Source organism: Dendropsophus ebraccatus, chromosome 14, assembly GCF_027789765.1.
Source record: "Dendropsophus ebraccatus isolate aDenEbr1 chromosome 14, aDenEbr1.pat, whole genome shotgun sequence".
Classification (NCBI taxonomy): domain Eukaryota; kingdom Metazoa; phylum Chordata; class Amphibia; order Anura; family Hylidae; genus Dendropsophus; species Dendropsophus ebraccatus.
The window spans coordinates 14,355,236-14,376,744 of NC_091467.1; the positions used below are offsets into that span (position 1 = coordinate 14,355,236).

At 45.1% G+C, this 21,509-nt stretch overlaps 1 protein-coding gene across 1 annotated transcript; it reads left to right on the forward strand.

Annotated features, from left to right (window-relative positions):
• The first annotated feature begins 3,068 nt into the window (after positions 1-3,068).
• Positions 3,069-20,946, forward strand: SOST (sclerostin). The gene is made up of 2 exons (XM_069952718.1): positions 3,069-3,310; positions 19,721-20,946. The coding sequence occupies exons 1-2, from the start codon at positions 3,100-3,102 to the stop codon at positions 20,137-20,139; spliced, it is 630 nt and encodes a 209-aa protein (XP_069808819.1). The 5' UTR covers positions 3,069-3,099; the 3' UTR covers positions 20,140-20,946.
• The last annotated feature ends 563 nt before the right edge of the window (positions 20,947-21,509 follow it).

Consider the following 21,509-nt stretch of genomic DNA (forward strand, 5'->3'; position numbering starts at 1 on the left):
AACGTTCAAGGTTCGTGCCTGGTCCTCCTGACCAAGTTCCCTGTACTAACCAGCCATGAGCTGATGGACACTTACCACAACAAAAGGTTCTCTAGTGCCTGTCCCAGAGCCTTTTACATGGACGATGTCTAATTGCCTAAAAGAGACTCTACCTAACAGAGACACTTAACCCATTCCTTCCTAATGCACTTTCCTGTGATTGTGTGTTCCACACAGGGTATTATTGCACTTATTTCATTATTGCATTCTTTTCTACTATTGCATTCCAGTGTTATCGAAGTCTTTGTATTTCCTCCTCTGAGTAAGCACAAGGTTACATAGATTGCCTCAGAGTAGAGTGCCTCTTTTGTAAAACAGTATATTTTCCAGTCAGATAGCTCCTCCTCTGAGTAAGAGAAGTCAGTTTACATATACCTCAGAGAAAGTCCAGTTTATGTAGGAGTGTATTTTTCATCCAGTCTCATTATTGTGTATTATTATCATATCTATAGCTGGAAAGATTTAGTTGAGCCAGTTTGTATTCAGATTTTTTCTCAGATTTTCATTCAGATTTCTCTCGGGTTTCATTCAGATTCATGTGAGCCGGTTCTCCTCAAGACCTCGCAGTGTTTGTTGTCCCTTGTGTTTCCTTTCCTTTTGTTTCCAGTATTTGTTTACCTCTGTCTTGTCCCAACGCAGTAGTTATCACACATAGTCTTACCTAATATTCACACTGGTCCATACATATTGCACCTTGGATACCCTTTCGTGTGTTTGGCCTATTGAGTAATTGTGTTGTATGATTGACCGGTATGTAAGGGGCCCCCATGTATGTTTGCTTTTATTATTTTGTTCTTTTCTCTTCCAGGTATCCAAGACACTACTCAGACACGCCAAGGTAGTACACAGGTCTTCACGTTCTCCTCCAGTAGGGTAACACATTTAACAGAAAACCTACTGTCTAACTGGCTGGAATATTGAGGGTCCCCCGCCAGCAGTTAAGTTGTCCTGGCTTACACGTCAGATGGTTCACGCACTAGCTACCTGGTCGCCAGAGTACGTTAGGCCCCCCTAGGTGAAGTCCTGCCACTAGGGTTTCTCATTCTCTCTCTCTTCTCACCTGTGCCTTGGGCGTGGGAAACACACACCTCCTCACACTCACTCTCATCATTCATTCCTGTTGTTTGATCGTCCAGTCTATTCGTGTTTGCTGCCTTCTAGATTCGCCGAGGTCGGCTCAAACTTGCTAGGGAGGTATGCAGTGTCCCAGAACATGCAGACTACTACTCCTATTATGGCCATTTCTCTTGCTGTGTCAATGCCTGTTCTGGTAAGTGTTTGCACTGCAACTGCTGCTGGTTTTCCCCTAGTATTCTCTGGTATTGTGCATTTTCATGTGTATTGTCATGTATTCCTGTGTATTATTACAGTGTACAGTGGTATGCAAGGCTGTTGATCACGTGACCTGTAACCATGGTTCCTCCAATGGCCGACTAGTTCTGGCCAGGAGCAACCATGTGACCTCCCACTTCCTCCTAACAAGTTAGTCTTCCCCCTGCTTCCAAGCAAGGAGGATGTGTGTCGTCCCTCTCCTGCCTCAGAGGAGTTGGGCTTTTTCTCTGCAGCTCCCACTTCACCACTAGAAGTGTGGATTAGGTGCTCTGCTATATTCAAGTCTTCGGCTGTATCTGCCTGCTCAAGTGTCCGGAGTCTTCTCTCTCATCTGGGTGTCATTCCGTTATCTCTCCTCATCGCTGCAAGGATTCACAGCAAGTATTATTCTCAAGCTAATCCACCCAGCAACGCTATTCCTCTCATACTCCTACTCCCATCATCCGGCACGTATTCTCACAGCCTATGCAGCACCACTCCTGCTTTATTTGCCAAAGCCTGCTATATACCCGGTTGCATCCGGACAGAACTGTTGCTACTAGTTACCTTATCTATAATAAAACCGCTGTTACTGAACCCTGGCATTGGTGTCCACTAACTGGTGCCCCGACTAAGTGCAGCGAAGAATCGCATGCCCATCATCACCCGCAGATTCCTCAGACCGGCCCTGCAGCTGTGTTGCCCTCAGGCCTATACCGTGACAAGTATACACCCTGCAGCTGCCCCGGTCATGGCCCGCTCATAACACCAGCACTGCGGAAGTGGCCCCCAGGGGCCAGGGCATCGCATATCTATCTCCTATCTATCTATCTATCTATCTATCTATCTATCTATCTATCTATCTATCTATCTATCTATCTATCTATCTCTCCTATCTATCTATCTATCTATCTATCTATCTATCTATCTATCTATCTATCTATCTATCTATCTATCTATCTATCTCTCCTATCTATCTATCTCTCTATCTATCTATCTGTCTATCTATCTATCTACAGTATCTGTGTATCCCATTTTTATCTATCTATTTATCTATGTATCTATGTATCTATCTATCTATCTCCTACAAATACAATTTTATTTGTTTTGAATGGAGAGAAATAGAGCCTAATATTACTATGGTGCTGGGCAACTGAGTGAGTGCCAATCCAATAATACCGCCAAATAGTGCAAACACAATATTATCATACATCGCCTAAATATTTACATCATAAAGTGCCAGCAATGAATAACACTCAAGCTGTCACCATGATGACGTCCGCAGCATGTGCTTTCCTATCCCACCCTCCAACCAATGAGCTCCACTTCTAGGATGGATCAATAATAATATGGGACATCATAGGTTTATAGAGAAGCCTTTTGATCATCTTGCAGTGAATGGATTACACACCAGACGCTTTAGTAAATGTGACAAATTTCTAGGCTGCTATGAAAGCAGATTCTTTGGCTACCTAAACTGTGAGCCGGGAGTGGGGGGGGGGGGGGGGGGGGGGGGTGGGGGGGGCAAGAAGAGATCAAGTAGTTAGTGAGGCCGGATAAGCAGACCACTCCTCCCTTGTAAAACACCTCTGGAGCATGAATGAAGCTGAGATTAAGTCCTTCCTATCCCTCCTGCCATTGGCTGTCCCGCCTGAAGAAAAAGATTTAAAAAAGGAGAACAATTTGTGTCTGAGTAACATCTTAAGCCTTTGACTGAGCTGGAAGGAGTAGCAGAGAAGCAGCAGCATCATGTACTTTGCTCTGGCTGTACACTGTGCCTTCCTGCTGATCCACTCTGTGGTGGGATGGCCGTCTCTTAAGAACGATGCCACCGAGATCATTCCAGGGAACGCCGAAAATCCGGAGGTAGTGGTGGAAGCCACCATCACCAGCGACAATTACACGCTGAACCAAGCTAAACACGGAGGAAGATACCTGCACCATTCCGCAGACCCTACAGGTAACCGAGCACACCTGTTCAAAAGTTACAAACTTTCCAATATTAATTCCTATGCAAGTGTAGCAGAGCTGAGTTTGTTAGACGTAGCAGAAGGGTGTTTGTTAGTTTATTAACCGATGGTGGATCTTACGTATTGCACATTTTCTGGTTTTAATAGTTTTTATTGAAGAAATTTTTGGTAAAACCAGTTTGAGAATATTGAGCAGAGAGGTACAATTTTACTATAACATAAATTTCAGCTTACAAGTCCACTTACAAATATGTGGTACTTCTCTTAGATTTAGAATAGTTCATTTTCTATTAAGAACTTAAACGCAATGCAAACACCAAATTAAATGAGAAACTGAGCTCTGCTACATCTGTGTTGCAATTTAGAATTGTTGTGCAATTATCTAGCTGTTATAAGTTTTGATTAGCTATAAATTACTTATAAATTGTGATGAGTGAACTTGCCGAACCGTTCGTCTAAACTCAAATGCTCGGCATTTGACTGCCCCCCTAGGGCTGCCAGAAAAACATGGATACAGCCTATGGCTATGTTCACACAACGTATATTTCTGTAAAATCACGACGATGGCCGTCATTATTACGGAAATATACAGTACCTCTCCGTCTATGGGATCCCGTATGTCAGTTTCTCAGTAGCGGCCGTAGAAAACCATGTCAGTGCACACTGTGGAGCGAGCGGCTCCGGCTGCACGCTCCATAGTGTGCAGTGCAGAGTTCTGATGCGGGCACGCACAGATGCGCCCGCATTAGAACCCTGTGGCCGAAAAGATCAGCCGGCCGGTACCGGCCGGGATGATCTTTTCAGAGACCGGCCGTTGCGTGACCCGTCCGGGTCACAGAACGGCCGGTCTCTTACATAGTGTGCACATAGCCTTTGGCTGTATCTATCTGGAACTCCCTAGGGCAACATCCAACTTCTCCAGCCATTGGGAGTCCAATGGCGGCGTTCATTTTGGACGAATAGTTTGGCAAGTTCACTGATACTACTAATAAATTAAAAGGACTGTAGCAACGTGTACACATGTAGGCACTGTTCACACTGGTTGTTCTATACTGTATGTCAGAAAGACTTCTGCCACATACGTCAAGTAGATACATCGGCCCTCCTTCACCTGTCAGAGGCCAAAAAGTAAACTGTTGTCTACTATTTTGGAACATTTCCAGGTAAAGAGACAGAATAGATATAGGCAGCTTATCAATCGAGAGTCCTTTTGGATTTTTAGACTCTCCACTGACCCCACATGGATTAAATGAGACCAAAATATACAGCTCAGAATTGCGTATCTTTAGTCTGATAGTTTTTTTATATTTTGTATGCTTTTATATATCTTTGTTGTTTTTTTTGTACTTTACACGTGTATTTTATAGATGAACTATTATGGTATTTTATACATGCACTTTAATGGCATACTGTTGCATATACTATCGCCAATGTCACAGGAGGATTGGATCATTTAAGGTCAAACAGTGATGCGGAGCGACGTCCTGTGACGTACGCACACGCACGGTTATGGACTTGCTTGCCTACAGTATATGTGTATGTGTGGTTTGCTATTTGTGTATGAGAATGAAGCCGAAAAGGCTACGAAACGCGTTGTGTATTGGAATAAATGTTTTAGTTTACTAAGCTGCCTATGTCTCCATCTGCATTGGAGTGAAGGAGTTTTGTTTTCCCCTGCTCAGTATGTAGCACCCCCCCCCCCCCCCCTTGTTGGTAGTAGTGTAGTAATACCACTGTAAAACCCCTCTCCCCAAAGTAAACCCCCCGTAGGTAATCCCTTTGTAGAACCCCCCTCCCTAAAGTAAACCCCCCCCCCCAAGTAGGCAATCCCACTGTATCTCCCTCCATAGATTATATAGGAACCAATAAATCACAGTATCATACCCCATTGCCCCCAACCACCCCTATCTTCCTATCCCAGCTCCCTCAGACTCATGGCTGATGGTGACTTCAGTGTACATGCAGCAGGGGTGTAATTTAGTCCTGCCCGGTCCCTCATTGCAGTTCCTGTCATGATGTATGGCCGAGAGTTCAGCTAACCATACGACCATGTCGGGTTGGTGCTCAAATTGAGGACGGGCACTGTACCTACCTGGTGTGGTCGTATCCATGGATACGTATACTTCCGGTAGCTGAAAGTATTTTACACCGATTGGGTAGGCGTATATCATGACAGGAACACTTTAAAGGGGTATTCTTACCTTAGATATTTATGCCTCCCATCTCAGAGACCCACATCTATCCCCAGAATGGGGGGTCCCCTAACACTTTTTGTGCCCATTGAAGTGACTAGTTGTGAATGGAGAGATGGTCAGGATCATGGAAAAACAGTGGGGGGAGATTTATCAAACATAGTGTAAAGTGAAACTGGCTCAGTTGCCCCTAGCAACCAATCGGATTCCACCTTTCATTCCTCACAGACTCTTTGGAAAATGAAAGGTGGAATCTGATTGGTTGCTAGGGGCAACTGAGCCAGTTTCCACCAGTTTCTCTATGTCATAGAGAGCTCGGCCGTATCTATAATCACGTCAGCATTTACAGAGGTGGGATTGGGGTTAGGGGTCCCTCATTGCAGGAGATGGTTGTGGTTCCCAGAGGTGCGGCCCCCATCTATCAGATTTCGGGCCTATCCTGTACATAAAAATAATGGTTGCTAGGGACGCCATTACCTAACAACGCCTGACTATGGTTGCTAGGCAGTGCATTAATAGCAACCAGACTATGAAAACTAAGGAAACCCAGCTTGGCAGCATTTATCAAGTATTTCATCATCTTCCTGAGTTATTAGTCAGATTTTCCTTAAAATAAATTTAGGACGGAGAGAATTCTTATATGACTGGTTCTTTTATGACACGTTTCACAGCAAAAGCTTTCTGACATCTGTAACCCGTCAATACATCCTGAGCTTTTAGGAGTCGCCATGAAGTCTGCTATACTATAGCATCAAATGGGCGGCCATTTCCTTCTAGTCTTGTACTGTATCCTCTCAGACCCTGTTCTAGGTAGAACAGTGTTTCAGTTTTGCCTGGGGTGTTCCTTTAAATTGAGTTCCATTAGTTGCTTCCAGTAGTGTTCCCCTGAGAGTGGATTGCAGTTTTCCTACTCTACAAAGCAGAGGGAATTTCAAATCAACTAGTTTCAGATAGTTATATAGATTTGTAATTTACTTTTATTTAAAGATCTTAAGTCTTCCAGTACTTATCAGCTGCTGAATGTCCTGCAGGAAGTGGTGTATTCTTTCCAGTGTGACACAGTACTCTCTGTTGCCACCTCTGTCCATGGCAGGAACTGTCCGGAGCAGGAGAGGTTTTCTATGGGGATTTGCTATTGCTCTGGGCAGTTCCTGACATGGACAGAGGTGGCAGCAGAGAGCACTGTGTCAGACTGGTAAGAATATACCACTACCTGCAGGACATACAGCAGCTTAAGTACTAAAACACTAAAGATTTTTAAATAGAAGTAAATTACATATCTATATAACTCTCTGACACCAGTTGATTTAAATCTGACTACTGGAGGCCCCCTAATTGGTAGAATGGGGTCCAGTTCCCAATGGCCTTCCACCAATTCACCAAAGTGCCCATGGTTATGGATTGATGGCTAATCACTGATGTTTCATACAACTGTGTGAGGTACGGAAAAGCCACATTTTTGGGATCTACAGAGAATTTATGTATATATAGGCTATATTATATCAAGTATTACCACTCTAGCCATGACCCGAACCTGTGGCTATAAGATGTCATGTGGCATGTTGGGAATTTTAGTTTTGGCAACAACTGGAGATCAGCAGTCCATAGGATGGTCCATAGATGTCTCCTTTGTATGAAAGGAACAGTTCCTTTGGTATAAACTCCTATAGGGTAGGGATGGGGGCCCTCCAGCTGTTGCAAAACTACAATTCCCATCATGCTTGAATAGACAAAGCTTTAGCTTCGGCTATCCAGGCATAATGGGAATTGTAGTTTTGCAACAGCTGGAGGACCCAAGGTCCTTTTAGAGAAGGTACAACAAGAATAACCCAGGTCTCATTATCTTAGAAGATCTTCTGACCTAGAAGTGACTGATAGATAAACTTTTACACCCTGGACAATGGCTGGTTAGACAACCTCTTTACTAGGTAATAAAGCGGATTTACAAAGGTGACAAATGTAAACTTTCTAATCCCTTCATTTATCCCCGTGTTAAATAGGCAAACGTTTACTGAATGCCACATGTTTGTCATAGGGTTACTACAGCTAAAGTGTGACACCCCAGGCAGGGAAGGGGTTAATGCCCCTTGAAATGCGGCATAAATACCAAGTTAATCTAATGACTTCTGGATATTTGGATTGCCTCTATCTCCGAGGATGTGAAAGCTTTGTGTAATAATATAGATAATGGAGGCCCCATTCATCACTTCAATTTGTCAGGCTATTGTGCTGGTACGTAAACATTAACACTTATCTGCGTGACTCTCCAGCCTTGGGATGTGACAAGAAGCAGCGGCGACAGGCTAGGTTTATTGGCACATAAACATTGCATTGTTTAAGTAGCACATAGTAAAGGAAAACACACGACATAACAGAAAGCATATGAGATATGGAACCGCCGCTATATACTATGGGCTGGCCGGACGGTCAGCGATCACTCGGGCAGCCCCCCGCAGCTTCCCCCGGCCCTCCCTGGACTGTGAATAGCGGCAGCAGCGAGCGGGGAAGGAGGAGCAAACAAGCGCTGACAGCGCTCGTTTGCTCCTCCGAGTCAGGCCGTGGAATACGGCCTTTAGTCATTTACAAAATAACCAAAGGTGGAATTGCTATTCATGGAGAAATTCCTAAAAGCATCATGGGTAGCAGTAGCGGATTATAATAGGTCCGTTTCGGGCAGTAGTCCAGGGCCCTGAGCTCCAGGGGGGCCCATGGCCACCCAAAAAGACTTATACTTTCAGTGGTGTATTGTCTCCTGGCTACAGTTCTGCCATGATTTGTAAAAAAATCACTGCTTTTTACTGCAGTTTCGCACAAATCAGGGCATCATGACATTATCTATCCTGTACTATGAACTAGTGCTGCCAAAGTTACAGTGGGGTGGGGGGGGGCCCAGGCTTGGTGAACAGCCCGGGGCCTATGGTAAAGTTAATCCGCCCCTGATGGGTAGAGATCACTGAACCGAATCTTACGAATCCAGATTTTTGCAAAGTTCAGTACAGTTCCGAACCAAACTTTTTGCAGAGTTCATAACGTGTTGGTAAAGATGGTAGTTGCACAATTTAAGACACAAAAACAAAAGGATGATATACTCAACTGTCTACACTCCTAAGGGTCTCCGTTGTCTCCAGCCGCCTCCAGCCTGCTCAGCCAATAACTGACTGAGACAGGACAGTGCAACGGCCAGTGATTTGCTGAGTAGGCCGTCACTCTTGTCTCCTCGTCACCCCATCCTTTTTTTTAACTGTGGCTCAGTTCCCACGTATGGCACCGGTCTTTTACCGAGCACCAGCCATGGGGCGAAGCACTGGAGGCGGGCTGGACGCCCCCCGGTGTGATAAAATCCCCTCCCCTCTGTGACACAGCTCCATTACAATCAATGGATCCCTGCCACAGGGGGAGGGAGGATAATTACACTGGGGGCCTGCCAGCTCGCCTCCAGTGCTTCACCCCTGGTGGTTGCGCCATATGCGGAAACGGGGCCACGGTTTACAAAAAAGCACTGGCATTCCCCACACCGGTGCTGCTCTAGCAGGCCCGGACTGGTAATCTGGCAAGCCGGGCAAATGCCCGCTGGGCTGGCCAGATTACCAGTCCGTGGGCCGCCCGGGCTGCATCAAAAAAAAAAAAATCACCGCCGCGGCCCGTTTCTCTTCCCCGTCCGCTTCTGCCCGCTCCGGTCACCGCAGTCCGCTCGGTCCGCCTCCTGTCACCGGATCACAGCCTCTGCCCCCTCCGGCCACTGCAGCCCGCTCGGCCCGCCCCTGACGTGCGCCGCTAATCCAATCAACGTGGGGCCGCTGCGGCCGGCCGTGGAACGCGTGTTACGTGCACCGCAGCGGCCCCACGCTGCTCTACGTTGATTGGATTAGCGGTGCACGTCAGGGGCGGGCCGAGCGGGCTGCGGTGACTGTAGCGGGCAGAGGCTGTGATCCGGTGACAGGAGGCGGGCCGAGCGGGCTGCGGTGACCGGAGCGGGCAGAGGCGGGCTCCGGTGACAGGAGGCGGACCGAGCGGGCTGTGGTGATAGGAGGTAACAGGAGCGGGCTGCAGAGACCGGGGGCCATCTATAAAGGAGGGGGAGAAGAGAGAGGGGGCTATCTATAAAGGAGGGGGGAGAAGAGAGGGGGCCATCTATAAAGGAGGGGGGAGAAGAGAGAGGGGGGCCATCTATAAAGGAGGGGGGAGAAGAGAGAGGGGGGCCATCTATAAAGGAGGGGGGAGAAGAGAGGGGGTCATCTATAAAGGAGGGGGGAGAAGAGAGAGGGGGCCATCTATAAAGGAGGGGGGAGAAGAGAGAGGGGGCCATCTATAAAGTAGGGGGGAGAAGAGAGGGGGGCCATCTATAAAGGAGGAGGGAGAAGAGAGAGGGGGCCATCTATAAAGGAGGGGGGAGAAGAGAGAGGGGGGCATCTATAAGGGAGGGGGAGAAGAGAGAGGGGGCCATCTATAAAGGAGGGGGGAGAAGAGAGAGGGGGCCATCTATAAAGTAGGGGGGAGAAGAGAGAGGGGGGCCATCTATAAAGGAGGGGGGAGAAGAGAGAGGGGGCCATCTATAAAGGAGGGGGGAGAAGAGAGAGGGGGCCATCTATAAAGGAGGGGGGAGAAGAGAGAGGGGGCCATCTATAAAGGAGGGGGGAGAAGAGAGAGGGGGCCATCTATAAAGGAGGGGGGAAAAGAGAGAGGGGGCATCTATAACAGAGGGGGGCATCTATAAGGGAGGGGGAGAAGAGAGAGGGGGCCATCTATAAAGGAGGGGGGAGAAGAGAGAGGGGGCCATCTATAAGGGAGGGGGAGAAGAGAGAGGGGGCCATCTATAAAGGAGGGGGGAAAAGAGAGAGGGGGCATCTATAACAGAGGGGGCCATCTATAAGAGAGGGGGGATAAGAGAGGGGGCCATCTATAAGGGGGCTACATAGAGGGATGCATATACAATAAGGGGGTCACATAAAGTCAGCCTACCCACTAAATGAGGGTGTAAAGGGGACAGTACAGATGTGCAGTTAGTATAGAGATGAGGATGGTGTCAGAGTGAGGAGCCTAATATGTCTGTCTGCGGTGACATTAGTCAGTATGCGGTGGGATTAGTCAGTGTGTGGTGGTATTAGTATGTGGAGGTGTCAGTCAGTATGCTGTGATATTAGTTAGTATGTGGTGGTATTAGTTAGTATGCGGTGACATTAGTCAGTATGCGGTGCTATTAGTCAGTATGCAGTGGTATTAGTCAGTATGCGGTGGTATTAGTTAGTATGTGGTTGTATTAGTCAGTATGCGGTTGCATTAGTCAGTATGCGGTGGTATTAATCAGTATGTGGTGGTATTAGTCAGTGTGTGGTGGTATTAGTCAGTATGTGGTGGTGGTGTTAAACTGAGCACAGTGACCGGGCCAGAAGCAGTCTGTCTCTGTACACTGTGTAGTGGTGATAACCTGTAACTGCAGCTCAGCTACATAGTACAGAGACAGAAGCTTCTGACCCCATTTACTGTGTTATTATCTGTAATTCCAGTCATGGCCGTGATGATACATGTAGCCGTGCTGTGCTCACAACATCGTCTCATAACTTATCACCGCACGGTGAGTGGGCCTGTGTGCTCGGAAATGCCAGGGCTGATTTTTAGTCCCAGTCCGGCCCTGTGCTCTAGCCATGTAAAAATCACAAAAGCAATGTACCGATGGTACATTCACTTTACGGTTTGCTTCAGCAAACCTGCTGAACCGAACTTTTCAAATGTTTGCACATCTCTAATAGGATCGTTTAGTGTTAGGATTAGGGAATGTTGTTTTCTTTCCAGTCTGATACTGTGCTCTCTGCTGCCACCTCTGTCCATGTCAGGAACTGTCCAGAGCAGGAGAGGTTTTCTATGGAGATTTGCAACTGCTCTGGACAGTTCCTGACATGGACAGAGGTGGCAGCAGAGAGCACTGTGTCAGACTGGACTTCCTGCAGGACATACAGCAGCTGGAAAGTACTGGAAATTGTTTAAATTGAAGTAAAATTACAAATCTATTTATATTACTGACACAAGCTGATTTGAAAGGGGAAAAAATCAGAGTACCCCTTTAAGTAATAAGGGTCAACCAGTACTGTTTTATATTTGGAGAGAACTAAATAGGAAATCTAAATATTTCCAGTGGAAATAAAACATAGGATTGTAACGTCATCCCGAGAGTCTGAGAAAACCCTGTTTACACATTTCATCGGGAAGGTGATATGGTGGTATTATGACTGGGGAGTCTGTAGACAGAATCTGGATGCACATAATCTAATTTCCACAGTTTACACTGGTTATAAATGACTCCTGTGTTCCAGCAGAGAATACACGTTCTTTTATACGGCCACTGATATCATTCCCAGTGTAAGAATGCCTTCAACACCCACACAGGAAATGATTGAATGGATTTCTCACATACTGCCGGACGGTTTGCATTCTCCTTTTAATTAATTTCATCTAAGGCCGTCCATTTACAGGCTGCCAATTAAACGTCCCGGCTCTTTCATGTCCATTGGTGGTATGTAGACGTACAATGGGAGTGCGGGGCCATGCTGGGAAGCATTTACATTGACAACCACCAAAGAGAAGAAAGAACCCAGGGGTTATCATAACCAGTGACCTCAGAGAGGGCAAACATTGTGACAGAGCGGCAGGGGTTGCGGGCACAACACGGCCGTTCATGCTTTGCAGCCTACGTTGCTCCATAGGAGCCAGAGTGCACTAATGCCTTCACTTGTTGAAAGTGGATTTACCATGGGAAAATGAGGCTTGCATAGAGTGTCGATTCAATTGAGCGTCTTATTGCCGCATAAATCTACATACACGTCTTATATACTGTTTCTTAAAGGAGAAGTCTGTCCATTTTCAAAATCTGGCAGCCGTTAGGGGCAGCGGGGGAGATCGTTAAAAAGTACGTACTTACCTCTCCCCTTGCCTGTGGTGTGCTTAGGACTGGCCTTAGGACCCCGACTGGAAGGTATTTCCCCCAGAGTTATGATGATGGAGGAAAATGGCCGTCCCGGCTGATGGACTGGCCGCTCAGCCAATCAATGACTGGAGAAGCGTCCCGCCCCAATCACTGACTGGCTGAGCGGCCAGTCCATCAGCGGGGTAGTAATATGTCAGCAAGCCCAGCAGGGATCCCAAGGCCAGTCCTGCCACTTGCCGCGGGCACAAGGAGAGGAAAGTTTGTACTCCACTCCTGTATGGGTGCTGACCATCTACATTGACGGCACTTGACAGCATACCACCGTCAATGTAGTTGGTCAGCACCCATACACAAGACTAGCAGAATAGGAGCACAAACTTTCTTGCAGTAACACAATGCATTTTTTCATTCTAATTTTTACAAATCCCTTGAAGGTAAACCAGACACCCTCCCATGTGTTGAGCAGGGGGTACCTACTTAAATGCATGAGCCTGTCATTCATTTCAAAATTTTCGAGTTACTTGAGTCACTCAAGCAGTTCAGTGTTTGCTCAAGCGGAATCTCCTCCTCGCGGACTCCGCTTGAAGTTCGGCCTATCCTATAGAATCAATGATATTCTGAAGCTTAATTCGCTGTCTGCCCAAAGAATTGGTAACTAATTGGCCTTAGTCTGGAATACCCCTTTAACTTTTTGAGGGAAGGTAATGGCTCTAGTTTTGAAAAATTAGTCTAATGCCATAGGCTTTTAAGCAGTGCAGACAGTTAAAGGAGAAGTCTGGGGAAATTTTTTTTATTAAAGTATTGTATTGCAATATATACAACCAAAAATATACACTTATTACAGGAAATGCTTATAAAGTGCTTTTCCCTGCACTTACTACTGCATCAAGGCTTCACTTCCTGGATAACATGGTGATGTCACTTCCTGGATAAGATGGTCATGTCACTTCCTGGATAACATGGTGATGTCACGACCCGACTCCCAGAGGCTCCCAGCAGGCTTTGGCTGCTGGAGAGGATGATGGCAGAGGGATGCTCAGTGTCCCTCCAGTCCCCTGTGTCCCTCAGTGTCCCCCTGCCATCATCCTCTCCAGCAGCTACAGCCCGCACAGCTCTGGGAGTCGGGTCATGACATCACCATGTTATCCAGGAAGTGACATGACCATGTTATCCAGGAAGTGACATGACCGTGTTATCCAAGAAGTGACATCACCATGTTATCCAAGAAGTGACATCACCATGTTATCCAAGAAGTGACATGACCATGTTATCCAGGAAGTGACATCACCATGTTATCCAGGAAGTAAAGCCTTGATGTAGTAGTAAGTGCAGGGAAAAGGCACTTTATAAGCATTTCCCATAATAAGTGTATATTGGGGATTTGTATAACTTTTGGGGGCCAATACAATACTTTAATAAAAAAAAAAAATTGCCAGACTTCTGAGCGCAAATCAAGCATGCTCGATCGTTTGGCATGTGATTACCCGGGGCTGAAGAAGTTGGATGCCGCCCTAGGGAGTCTGGGAAAACATGGGAACAGCCTATGGCCTATGTCTGTATCCATGTTTTCCAAGACTCCCTAGGGCTGCATCCAACTTCTTCAGCCATCGGTATTCAGATGTCAAACGATTGGACTCGAGCATGCTCAGCTCATCTCTACTAACCTTGTCCTCACTTGGTACCTGTTCACAGAACAGTTACTGGGGGAGATTTACCAAACTGCTGTAAAGTGAAACTGGCTCAGTTGCCCCTAGCAACCAATCAGATTCCACCTTTCCAAAGAGTCTGTGAGGAATGAAAGGTGGAATCTGATTGGTTGCTAGGGGCGACTGAGCCAGTTTCACTTTACGCCATGTTTGATAAATCTCCCCCACTATCTATACACGGTTACTTTCATATCTATACTAGCCTTGCTAGTCCATTCCAGAATCCATATTGGATGACATATTGCAAACATCCATTCCACATCTAGACGGAGCATTTGGTAATGTTTACTCCGGCACACGTAATAAACCATTTATAAAGTAAAGCCTGTGTTAATGGCCACGAGGCACATTTAAAATGTGCTTTGAAGCATTAGACCATGTAACTCCAGAATTCTGGAAAGCTCGATAAGTTACGTTAGCAAACCCATTAATCTGATGAAGCATTCGAATTAGACGCCATGTCCGTAGGGGAAAAAATATATACTTTAAGAAATGAAACACATTTTTCCAGCTCCCTTTATTAAAATTGCCTTTTTTTTTTTACTCACAGAATATTTGTTAATGCCGACTCAAGGTATTGGGTAGTTTGGTTACTCCAGGCACTGGGATATTATTGAAAATGCATTGAAAGTATTAAAGCTATAGTACAGTCTGAGCGTTTGTTGTAGCACCAGCTGCATAACCGCAATGATCACAGGGAATATATTTGACTTGGTAGCGGTGGATGTAGGAAATAACTGGGTCACCCATCAGACATCTGTTCTTCCTTTAGTCAGAAAAAAATAAATTCTTATAGGAGAAGTCTTTTCCACTGTTAGAGACATCCCTGAGACCCTGGGGAGTGAGTCTTAAAGGGAAGGTGTCACCTAAATTTTTTGATTAGCGTCAGATACTAAAACCTGTTCTTTTATTTTATTCTGTTTCTATTTTCTGACTGTAATTTTTTTTATTTCACTATTTCTACATTGTTATGGCGGCTGCTATTTTGCCAGGGCTGTTCTTAACAGCATTTAGTGACATGCTTTACAGCAGGGATGTCAAACTCAGGCCCTATAGCTGTTGCAAAAACTACAAGTCCCATCATTCCTGGACAGCCAAAGCTGTCCAGGGATGATGGGAATTGTAGTTTTATAACAGCTGGAGGGCCTGAGTTTGACACGTCTGCTTTACAGCAAGACTCATGGACATAGACAGCAACAAACAGACTTTGTCCCCTTGAGATGAATGTGAGACATCACTGAGAGTATTCTGTGACTTGTGAAGAGGTCATTCCACAGGGAGCTGCTACGGTCTTCTCTATCTACTGCTGCAATGCTGTACAGATCACTTTACAGCAGCTTCCTCCTTATCATCACAGACACAACAGGAAGTTCTAGCTTAGTTTTAGCTCCAGTGGTGAGAATGAGAAACTGCAATATTTCAGGATTAATTTTATACTATAGAAAGAAAATGGAAAATTAAAAACAAAGTCACCAAAAATTCTTAGAAAATGTTTAACATGAAAACAATATTTAAACAAAAAGTAATTTACTGATGACACATTGCTTTTAATATGTACCGACCACAGTGATGTCACTATGATGTGTTGAGCCGCAACATATTGTGGAATAGCCATAACACTGTGATTTAGATTTGTTCGGTGTTCCTCCATAGGCTGTATATATATATTTTTCCCGGACTCCCTAGGGCTGCATCCAACTTCTTCAGTCACCGGTAATCGAATTCCAGGCCATTTTAAGAAACGTTGTAATTGGGTTTATTAGGCAAATATGCCATTATCTGCATTCGAAAAGATTTCCCCCAGGCCCCTCCCTCCTTCTCTCTTCCATTCATTGCTCATTATCAGGAAATTGTGTCTTGTTGCATCAGGCATGCCCCTGTCTGTTCTATGAAGAGGGGAGGGGGGAGGAGGGAGGAGGGAGATAAGTCGGCAGCAGAGAGCAGAAAACAAAGGATTACACAGCGGGAACTGTGTGAAAGCCAGTATTCAGAAGTCAGAGAGGTCAGTGCTGACTTCAGAGGAGATAGGCCGGTCATGTAGCTGTAAATTAACTCTTTGTTGTCCTGTTTTGATGCCTCATCTCCCTCCACCCCTTCCCTCTCAGCCAACAATTATCTCTGGTGCCCTATACATATACATGACAGCTCTGTTGGCGGCTTCTCTCACAGAAAACAAAGATGATATTGGTGGAGATAGGGGGTCAGGTATTTTACTGCCCGACCACTATCTTTGATAGATCTTTGGCCTTGAGAGACCCCTATACACATTATACTGAAGACTGAACCTGCCATCAGCTGACATAAGTATAAAAAGTACAGAGATCTTAAAGGGAAACTGACACCACAGGGCATATAGTCGTGCTGCCACTTCCAAGATGCCTATAACATGAGCATTGCATACATATGTGCTGTGATTGCTGTGTGATCCGGATCCCCCTCTAAAATTCACATAACATGGCGATACATCCGATTCAGAAGATAGGATAAGGCAGTTAGCTGATATAATAATAATAATATACAGTAATATATTATATAACCAACACTATTATATATAGTTTTGGAAATCATCTGGTATTACCATTAGAGATCAGCTGGAGCATGTCCGAATATTCTGCATTTGATTACCGGTGACTAAAGAAGTTGGATGCAGGCCTAGGGAGCCCTGGAAAACATGGATATGGCGAGTTGCGCTAATCTCTAATTACAGCCCATTGCTTCAAGCTACCGAGCCACTGTGAACTAAGTGAATCATCTGTTATTGCAGAGAGTAACTGGAAAAGCTCAAATTTGGGCAAAATTGTAAGTATCTTTTGCATTAAAGGGGTACTCCAGCGATTTTTTTTTTTCTTTTAAATCAACTGGTTTCATAAAGGTATACTGATTTGTAAATTCCTTCTATAAAAAAATCTCAAATCTTCCAGTACATATCAGCTGCTGTATGTCCTGCAGGGAGTGGTGTATTCTCTTGAGTGTGACACAGTGCTCTCTGCTGCCACCACTGTCCATGTCAGGAACTGTCCAAATCCCCATAGAAAACATCTCCTTCCGTGGACACTTCTTGTCTCGGACAGAGGTGGCAGCAGAGAGCACTGTGTCAGACTGGAAAGAATACACCACTTCATGCAGGGCTTACAGCGGCTGATAAGTACTGGAAGACTTAAGATTTTTAAATAGAAGTAAATTACAAATCTATATAACTTTCTGAAACCAGTTGATTTGTAAGAAAAAGATTTTTCGCTGGACAACCCCTCTAATATTTGCTCTCAGGTCATCTATACTTGAACTGCGGAGTCTTTTATCACAAGCCAGCTGCATCTGCAAAATACTAAGTCAGTATAAGTCCCTGGACGTAGATCCAGATAAATAAAGGTCAGGCCAGATATTGTTTATGTGACTGCAGCCCGACTGTCTATTCCTTTCCTTCTAAGTTAGCTATATGAGTTATATTCTACCGTTGCCTTTGATGGTTCCCTGACACATTACTGAACTCTACATTAGCCTGAAGTCCTCTGCTACAGTTCTCCCATTCGTATGATTATATTGGATGTTGAGCCTACAGGAGTTACCAGTCACAGTAACACTTTGATATACTTGAGTGAAGGAAGGGATTTGAGGCTATACACTGCGGCTGGAGAGAGATGCATCATTACACCAGACCTTTTTATGAACCTTATAATAACTTATAAAATCTATAGTAATGTGACATAAAATAGCCCGATACTATTTGAGAGCCAAGAGAATGTGAATAAGTACAAGTAGGAACATAGAAGAGACTCCATAGTGGACAACCTTATACTTGAGAAATGTAGCTTCATCCTTGGGCAATAGAGACGTTCAGCAGAATAGAGATGAGGGCTACTGGAGCAGCCCTATAAGGTCCGGGAAAACATGAATACAGCCTAAGGCCATGTTCCCTCTTTGTAAGACACCGGCCGTTCTGTGACCTGGCTGGGTCACAGAACGGCCGGTGTCAGAGAAGAGCATCCCGGATGATCTTCACTCCTGATGAATTAGGATGCAGGTGCATCTGCACGTGCCCGCATCCCATTTCGCCGTTACACACAATGGAGCGTGCAGCCGGAGCCGCACGCTCCATTGTGTGCACTGACAGGTTTTCTGCTGCTGATTTTCAGTGAATAGCGGCTGGAGAAAACTGACATGTCAGTTTTATGTGGCGCCGCTAGGGATCCGGAGTGTATACTAGGGGGGAGATTTATCAAACATAGTGTAAAGTGAAACAGGCTCAGTTGCCCCTAGCAACCAATCAGATTCCACCTTTCATTTTCCAAAATGTCTGTGAGGAATGAAATGTGGAATCTGATTGGTTGCCGGGGGCAACTGAGCCAGTTTCACTTTACACCATGTTTGATAAATCTCCCCCTATGTGTATACACTCCAAACGGAATTCATCAACGGCAGCACTACGTAAGTTACGTAGTAATCACGGCCGCGTTGTGGCAACAACGGCCATGATAATTACAAAACGTACGTAGTATGAACATAGCCCGAGGCCTATGGCTGTATCCATGTTTTCCACGACTCCCTAGGGCTGCATACAACTTCTCCAGCCACCGGTAATCAAATGCCAAACACTTGGACCCAAGCGTGCTCCTGTTGCGCTCCTCTATTGTGCAGAAAAAAAGATAGTCATTGGAAGTGCAAGGATAAAAGTTGCATATGGGTTTTTCTTAAAGGTTCCTTTACCCCATTGGAACACAAAAGTATTATAAAATATTTAAAGGAGAAATCCGGTCAAGTCCTTTTTTTTTAAAGGCAGGGATGTAAGGGAACATAAAAAATTATCTCAACTCACATCTTTCCGTGCCTCTTCAGAACCGGATCGCCTCTTCGGGACCCCTGCCGGGGTCGGGAATCTCAACCAGAGCCAACGTCACAACCCAGTTGGTTGACTGGCTGCTTAGCCAGTCAGTAATTGGGGCGGGAAAACACTGCAGTCACTGATTGGCTAAGCGGCCAGTCCATCCACCGGGACAGGTCCTTTCCTCTGAGTTGTGACGTCATCACAATTCGGGGGAAAATGCCTTCTGGTAGTGGTCCCAGGGCAGATGCCAGGCATGGTGAAAAGTAAGGACTTGTTATTATGTTCCCCAACTACCCCTGCCTTTTGGCCGGACTTCTCCTTTAAGTAGAGGACACAGTTACAGATTTTGCTTTGTGGTCTGGAACTTCCTGTAATGTCTCGGGTATACTTGTTTCATTCATTTAACTAAGGGGAATGTCCCGTTCCTGTAACATCACGACCACACTCAGCCAATTAGTAACTAAGGCTAGACCCCTCTGCAGTCACTGATTGGCTGCCGGGTTGTGATGAAACAGGTACCAAGGAGTCTGGAGGCTTACAGTGAGCTAGTGAGGCTGCAGGTGCTGGGGGAACCGGGGTGGGTAAGTATAACTTCATTATGTACCCACCACTTTCTGCCACCCCCCCCCCTTTTTTCTCACATTTGGCCAGAGTACCCCTTTAAGGAACATATTTTCCAAGACTTCTAAATGTATATTCTTATTCTATAGGATGATATATAATGTGTATACTAAGTATATTTCCTCTTTCTTTTTCTTCAGATCCCTCAGAATTTAGCTGCAGAGAATTACGATCTACTCAGCACATCACAGATGGTCCATGCCGCAGTCTCAAACCAGTGAAAGAGCTGGTGTGCTCAGGCCAATGTCTCCCATCCCATCTCCTCCCCAACTCCATCGGCCGAGGAAAATGGTGGCGCCAGAGCTCCATCGACTACCGCTGCGTGCCAGCTCACAGTCACACCCAACGCGTTCAACTGGTGTGCCCCGACAACGAAGTGCGAACGTACAAAATCCGTCTGGTGACATCATGCCGATGCAAGAGATACACCCGCTTCCACAACCAATCGGAGCTCAAAGATTTCGGAAAGGACATTGCCAGGCCCGCCAAGAACAAGAAGCCTCGGCTGGCAAGGCAAAGGAGCAAATCGAACCAGCACGAACTAGAGAATGCATATTAGTCTTACAGAGCCAAGGCAGAGGCTACTTATATGTTGTGTAAGGATGAGGTCACTTGTGTTGACTTATTCAGCACATACAGATTAAGTCTGAGGAGTTGCTTAAGGAATTTAAGATTAAGGCTGACCTATTATCTACAGATTAAGATGAACAGGCCACTCAGCAGCCTTTAAAGAGAATGACTGGTCTGGAGTAGAGAGGAGAAAATACTCAGTATATTATTCTGTAATAATACATATTATATGCCAGAGCATTCAGTTACTTATCGTATCTAATGGCGGCCGGCTCGTATGGACCGCTCCCTGCAGAAGTGGAAGGAAGGCGATTGGAAGACTACTGCAAATCATGTACATTTTGGAGATTGCATGAAGTGAAATGGACTTTGAAACTAACTGCTTGTATATGCTTTGTACTATAGGCCAAAGAGGGGCATCCGATATGTCGTGGGAGAAAGTGTATATAGATATAGGAGGAAGCTATAGCATAAATTATACATATATTATATCTTATTTTACATATGTGTCCAACATAACCAAATACTCTCTATTTTTAGCACAGACATAAGGCCCCCATGGAAGAACAGGATATGGACCCTATACTGTGCAGGAAGTGGTCTGACACAGTGCTCTCTGCTGCCACCTCTGTCCAGAGCAGAAGAGGTTTTCTATGGGGATTTGCTACTGCTCTGGACAGTTCCTGACATGGACAGAGGTGGCAGCAGTGTCAGACTGGAAATAATATACCACTTCCTGCAGGACATGCAGCAGCTAATAATTACTGGAAGTACTAGAAGTAGTTTACAAATCTGTATAACTTTCTGACACCAGTTAATAAAAAAAAATAATTAAAAAATAATTAAAAATAAATAAATAAATAAAAAAAAAAAAAAATATATATATATATATATATATATACGGAATACCCCTTTACAGACGTTTGTAGACCTGGTTGCTAGTTATCGAAACCTGTCGGCCAATGTTAAAGGGCCTTAATAAAGGTAGACAGCTGTTATAGGGTGTCAGATACCACTTATCTATTGGGACCCATGTTAGACCAGGTTAGTCTTGAAAGAAAGTTAATCCACCTGTTATTGGCTCATACAATCATACTCATACAAGTTCATTCATTCATGAGAGGCGAGGGCTTTCTTCTCCTACAGGCTTATTTGTTGTTTTCCTAGTATATTTTTGTATATACCATAGATAAGACTTTCCAAGATTGAAAATAATTTCTGGGATTACTGCCTTTAAATGGCAATGGGCCTTACGTAACACAAATGATTTATAACGTTTTATGAATTCTCCTTGAATTGGGAAAGAGTGTCTCCTATGAAGAGGACAATCACTTTGTAAATGCTTAGTGGATAGCCCTT